Source organism: Muntiacus reevesi, chromosome 7 (genome assembly GCF_963930625.1).
Source record: "Muntiacus reevesi chromosome 7, mMunRee1.1, whole genome shotgun sequence".
NCBI classification, from domain to species: domain Eukaryota; kingdom Metazoa; phylum Chordata; class Mammalia; order Artiodactyla; family Cervidae; genus Muntiacus; species Muntiacus reevesi.
Genome location: NC_089255.1, coordinates 26,453,040 through 26,459,577, shown reverse-complemented (window position 1 = coordinate 26,459,577; position 6,538 = coordinate 26,453,040). Strand labels below are relative to the sequence as shown.

General features: G+C 35.4%; 1 protein-coding gene across 1 annotated transcript; it reads right to left on the bottom strand.

Annotated features, from left to right (window-relative positions):
* Positions 1–2,691: 2,691 nt before the first annotated feature.
* On the bottom strand, positions 2,692–5,235 carry LOC136171858 (olfactory receptor 4K15). Its single transcript, XM_065940891.1, has 2 exons — positions 4,329–5,235; positions 2,692–2,729 (listed from the first exon to the last, which is right to left on the bottom strand). Exons 1-2 carry the CDS (start codon positions 5,233–5,235, stop codon positions 2,692–2,694), a joined length of 945 nt encoding a protein of 314 aa, XP_065796963.1.
* Positions 5,236–6,538: the final 1,303 nt, after the last annotated feature.

Sequence of the window (6,538 nt, the reverse complement as noted above, 5' to 3'; positions counted from 1 at the left end):
AGTTGAAGAAATCGACTCTTTCAACATATCTGTTCTTCTAATATTTGAAGATGCTTTCATTTTTTCTCCATGACAAATCTTCTATTTCCTGGACAAATACACCTGTAGTCTATTAGACTATATTTTAGATATTTCATATGTGTTATTTCCCTGACTGTCCTCAGAGATTCTGCTGTAATTTATAACGGGTCATTTTTAAAGAATGGAAGTTGGGATTCTGTACCATTCAGCAAACTCAATTTTCTGTATACTCTAGTAAAAGTTTTACATGCACGAGGATACATGCATAATGTCATTTGTTAAAATATTTTCAAATAAGAGGATAATCTAAGTATTTATAAATGGGAAAATGAAAAAAATCATAATATTTTAACACAATGGCATACTACCAACAATTAAAATTGCATTTTATATATGAACATTAAGGAAGTTTAAAAATAAAATGACATAATTTAAATGATCACATTTTCACAGGTTTAAATAATTATGGACATTTATTTATTAAATAAAAGCAAATATAATATTTGCTTTTATAAAAGCAAAAATTTTATAAAACTTCGCTCCCCTTTCTTATATTACAAAAGCATTTATTTATTAAATAAATGTTTCAGAACATCCAGGGAAGTGATAAACACCAAATTCCAAGTATTATTTGAATGGAAGATAAGAGAAATAGTTAGGAAGTAAGATGAAACTTGTTTCAACTGGATCAGTGATATAACATATACTTTTAAAAATCTGAAGCAGCTATGGTACAATAACAACATTTGATATCCATGGGAGGAAATGTAAATGTATTTAAAATTTTTTCCCTATTCTTTTCTTTATATCTTGATTGTTTTACATTAAAAGTGGCCCTCATACTGTTCCATTTGTTACAAATCTGGTGGATAAATGACTTTATGTATTTTTCAAAACTCTTAGACATGTAAATAAGTGTTTAATTTTAGTAGCAAACATAAGCAGATAAGCAAACAAGCAAAACATCAACCGGGTTCTAAGGGCATCCCTCCTAGAACTCAGAATCTGAAAAACAGCTCTAACTGTATTAGAAATGTATGACATAACTGCACTGAAGGAGGAAGGGGGAAAGAAACCTCCCTACATCACTGGAGCATTCCAATTTTAACCTGAAAGTTTAAATTAAAGATAAAAATAATTATACATTAGCATTGTACTATAGTTGGTAAAGTTGTTTCTCAGGGAGTATATATTAATAATTCTAAAACTGACTTGCATGTATGCTGAGGCTGAACAAATACATAAATATGGAGTGGAGTGACATTCAGCAAGATGGTCAAGGATAAGGTCCTCAGCTTGACTGGAAGCTTTTCTCTCTCAGGTATTTTGAATAGATTGTCTCAGTATTTCCTGGTCTTAAAGTTTCTGCAGAGGAGTCTGCAGATAGAATTGTAAGAATTCCCTTTTATGTCTTGAGTATCTTTTCTCTTGCCATTCTCAAAATTCCCTCTGTCTTTAACTTTTGACAATTTGATTATAATATGTGTTAGTGAAGATCTCTTGGTGTTCAGCTTATTTGGGTTCTTTCGGTATCATGGAAATGGATATTCATTTTCCTCCTCATATTTGGGACATTTTCTGCCATTATTTCTTTCAATAAATTTCCCTCCCCTTTCTAATATTACAAAGCTATAGGAATCAAAACAACACGGTACTGGGATATGTGGCTCATCAAAGGCTTCTAGGAACATCAAGGCTCGGTTCCTATAGTGGTAACCTGATCAGTAATTAACTTCTTATAGGTTTTCCTCTTCTATGTCTTACTTTGGTATGTTTTTGCAGTCTGCATTATTAACATGAGTTTGAGCAAGCTCTGGCAGTTGGTGATGGACAGGGAAACCTGGAATGCCTCACTCCATGGGATCGCAAGGAATCAGACATGACCTAGAGACTGAACTTATTAACATTAGTTAGCTCCTCATGTTAACTATGTCATCTATTCTAGGTAATGCAGTGAGTCCCCTTCTTAGGGCTGCTTATCTATTAGCATGAAAATCCCAATATGGTCAAGCAATTGGCAAAGGTTTGGCTCAGTGGAAATCATAGTGCATTTCTCATTAGTGGTGTTCTTCTGGCAATCAGAATCTTCAGTATAGCAAAGCCTGGAATTGCAGTGGCAAGAAGCAAAAAATTCACAAACACGTCACTAATAATAAACATTTCTACTCTATATTTTTCAAAACTGTATATTAAAGGTTGGTAACACATTGTTACAATTAACTGTTAGTTCAGTGTATATAGGTTCCCTGGTGGCTCACTGGTTAAAAAAAAAAAAACAAAAAAAAAACTACCTGCCAATGCAGGAGATATGGATTTGACCCCTAGGTTAGTAAGATCCCTTGGAGAAGGAAATGGCAACCCCTTCCAGTATTCTTGCCTGGGAAATCCCATGGACAGAGGAGCCTCATGGACTACAGTCCATGGGGTTGCAAAGAGTCAGACATGACTGAGCACTTAGCACTCAATGAATATATCATATCTTAGAGTTCATTGTCTCCAAGTAGGTATAATCATAATGCTAGACTCTTGTCTGAGCATTTAATTGTATGTTCAATTGTTCTTTGAACTTGAAATTGTTCAGGAATATTGATGTCATGGTCCTGTGTCTACTGCCACAATATTTTTCATAGTAAAATGTGTTGCACAGGTAGTCTTTGTAGAATCCTAAATTCATAAATCAGACCCTTTCTGAGGCCTCGGATAGTGATCTTGGAAGAAGAACTGCAAGCAGAGAGAGAAAATTCATGTCTAGAGTAAAATTTCATTCCTGTAAAGACAAATCACTACCACCTGTGGAGGAGGAGGTCTGATGTAATTAACTTGCCACTGAATGGCAAGTTCTCAATATCAATCTCTTCTACTTACAGGTCAAGTTTGTTTTTTTTCTTTTCATTTATTTTTATTAGTTGGAGGCTAATTACTTTACAATATTGTAGTGGCTTTTGTCATACATTGACATGAATCAGCCATGGATTTACAGGTCAAGTTTTAAGAGTAGTTGTGGTAACAGTCAAAATGCCCTAATGAAAGGGACTCCAATGGCTTCAGGGTATATGTTAGTTTCTTAGTTGTGTCCAACTCTTTGCAAACCCATAGACTGTAGCCTGCCAGGGTCCTCTGTCCATGGAATTCTCCAGGCAAGAATACTGAAGTGGGTAGCCATTACCTTCTCCAGGAGAACTTCCCAACCCAGGGATAGAACCCAGGTATCCTGCATTCCAGAGAGATTCTTTACCATCTGATCCATAGCCTAAATTCCAGCTGATTCATGTCTCCATTATGTAAGCACTGAGGGGATACAGAATCAAAGTTGGCTAACAGATTATCCTTTCCCCAGACCTTAACTGCCTTCTCTATGGAGAATGGTGTATAATGAGCATTGATGTAAGAACAGTGAATGAGAGAAATTGTGATTTTTTTAAATGGTGGGAAATCCTAGTCACATAGTCACTTGTTAACTCATGGTCAGGAACTCAATTCAGAATAAGTCCCAAAAGGGTCCTACAATCTGCTTTTCAAATGGTGGGTGGTGCTCAGTTGCAGAGTAGAAAATTTTCCTCATCTATTTGACCTTCCTAGTGAATCCCATAATTACCTTGTGTCTTGTGAATGCTTCCATTTAATTGGAATTCATTGTCCATATGACCCAAATGGCAGGGCAATTTACAAGGAAAAATGGAGCTGGTGGAGGAACCCCTTGAAAACTAACAATCCAATGATAAGTCACCAAACAACTGACTCAGAACAGTATTCAGAATATTCTACTACAATAGTAGGAGAGTGAACATAAAATGGCAAAACAGAAAGCACATGTCACTATTCTTCCAATTTTGAAAAGTTGTTTTAAAATAGTGCATTGCCTTATTTATACACAGTAAAAATAATTCCGTTCATTGTGGCATAAACATACTTTTCCACCCAAAGACGGCCCAATGTATTTACACTTCATAAAGTTAAAGACATTGTACCATTGACCTCATAGTCAATAGCTCTTTATCTTAAAACAAGTTTAAATTTTAAAAATTAAGGAGGAAAGGAAGTCAAAAAGACAAATAAACAAAATAGAAGGAAGAAAAGATGAAAATTGCTAAGGCTTGCTGTATTTTTCATTATCACCATTAACCTTTACTTCAATTTAATCAACGCATCCACTGGTTAAAATGACTGGTTTTAACATGACAGTGATTCCATTTGTAAATATGTAGAGACACAGCAACAGTGTTATCAGTCCTGTGAATTTACTTTGTTTCCAGAAATACAATATATTTCTTATGATTGCAGAACCTGGCCAGACTTCAGATAGCGACTCCTCAGTTTTGACATAGCTGCCTTCATTTCTTTATTCCTTAGAGTATAGATCACCGGGTTTAAAATGGGAGTAAAGATGGTGTAGAACACTGCAAGGACTTTGTCAACTGAATAACTGCTAAAGGGCCACACATAGATGAAGATGCACGGTCCGAAGAAGAGTGTGACCACAGTGATATGAGCAGTCAACGTGGAGCGGGCCTTGGCCATGCTAGCAGAGGAGCGGCTCCTAACTGTGATGAGTATCACAGTGTAGGAAAGAACCAACAGGAGGAAGGAACTCAAAGAAAGAAAGCCACTGTCTGCAACTATTAGTAGGCTGACAACATAAGTGTCGATGCAGGCCAACTTAGTCACCAGAGGGAGGTCACAGAAAAAGCTATCCACTTGATTAGGCCCACAAAAAGGCAAGTTAACAGTAAAAGCCAGTTGGCTAGTAGTATGGATGAAACCCACACACCAGGAGATGAGTACAAGAATAATACATACACGGCGGCTCATGATTGTCATATAGTGAAGAGGTTTGCATATAGCAACGTAACGATCATAAGCCATGGATACAAGAATCACCATCTCACTGCCAGTGAAAAGATGAACAAAAAAAATTTGAGCCAGACAAGCATTAAAAGAAATAGTCTTGTGTTCAACCAAAAAGTCTGCAATCATTTTGGGGGTAGCAAAGGAGGCAACACATATATCTATAAGAGAGAGATTTGCGAGCAGAAAGTACATAGGGGTATGAAGGCGGGAATCTGAGGTCACAGTGAGGATGATGAGAAAATTGCCCAGCAGTATTGCTAGGTAGAGCAGTGAAAATATGAGAAACAAGAAAGGTTGGAGCTCCCGGGAATTAGAGAGTCCCAGCAACACAAATTCGGTCACCTGAGAATGATTTGTCTCATTCATTGACTTTGGAAAGGACTTCTCTTTAGTCACCTGAATGTGAGAGAAACAGATATCAATCAGTGTACTGAGCACGGGTTTGATTTTCCAGTTCTGTTTCCTACCCTAGGATTCTAGTTTCTATTTATATTTGTATCTAAGTTTTCACATATCATCAAAGATCATATAGAGAGCATAACAACACTATTCAAGAAGGATGGAAGGGAGAGATGTTCAGCCAACTGGCATATCCAATTACAGAAATTTAACAAATGTAATAAACTAATTTATAAATGAAATTGAGTATCTGAAAATTTTTTGACATTACAGAAATCCAGTCTAAGAATCTACAGAAACTAAATCACTTTTCTTCAGTAAAGGGCATAAATTCTTTTTGAACTGCTAACACAAAGGAAGATAATTTCACAGACTTAATGTTGACCAAGACAGATACAAAGAGGTGTATGCTGTGCTAACCTTTTAAAATAAAGTTCAAAAATAGGTGAAACTAATCTCTAGGGTTGAAAAAGCTTCAATAATGATTGTCCTTAAAGGGAAATTGGGGACAGAAAAGGTAGGAAGGGCCTTCTGAACTGCTGGTGATGTTCTGTTTCTTGATGTGGTTGATAGTTACACAGGAGTATTCACTTTGTGAAAATTTATCAAGATATGCACTTCTGCTCCATGTGCTTTTGAATATATGTATTATATGTTCAAAAAGTTAAACAGGAGAAGAAAAAGATGGCATTATATTATATGAGACAGCTCATAGGAACTCATTGCCTTGAATAATTAAATCTTATTCCTTTCCCTATTGAGTTACAAATTATCCCAACTAAAACACAAAACCACCGCAAAACTTAAAGATCCAGAGTTCATTGTAAGTCTTCCTAGAGCTGTGATTCATCTCTTCATGCAGTTCTATCATATGAAAGAATATACTGTTAGTTCCTCCCAGTTATTCCCCAAAGATATTAAGCTTCTTTAAACTCAGCCATTGGTGTTAGTAATATAGACATATTATTGAATTATGATTGATATTTTATTTGATTTGGCAGGGTTTAAAAATTATATTGCATAAGAGTATTCAGTAAGAAATTTGTATCATAGGAAAATTGCTTTTCTTTTCTATTCAATTATTTTATATTCTATTTTATCAGAACTTTCTCCCTTTTATGCTATTTTAACTTTAAAAAAAACTGTATTGAGCTTGGAAAAGTTGTGTGATTAAACGTAATGAAGAATATGATTTTGAAGAATCTTTCTCTATGTCTAAATTAGGTCCTGGGAAAGAGTATCTTTTACTGATTTCTACTCATCTGCAATT

What these genes read in the sequence shown, in the direction of transcription:
- LOC136171858 (XM_065940891.1), bottom strand. Translation starts at nt 5,235, where the DNA reads ATGAATGAGACAAATCATTCTCAGGTGACCGAATTTGTGTTGCTGGGA. An exon ending in AGCTATGTCAAAACTGAGGA is followed by an intron (nt 2,730 to 4,328) that starts GTCGCTATCTGA and finishes TCTTCTTCCAAG; the next exon opens with ATCACTATCCGAGGCCTCAG.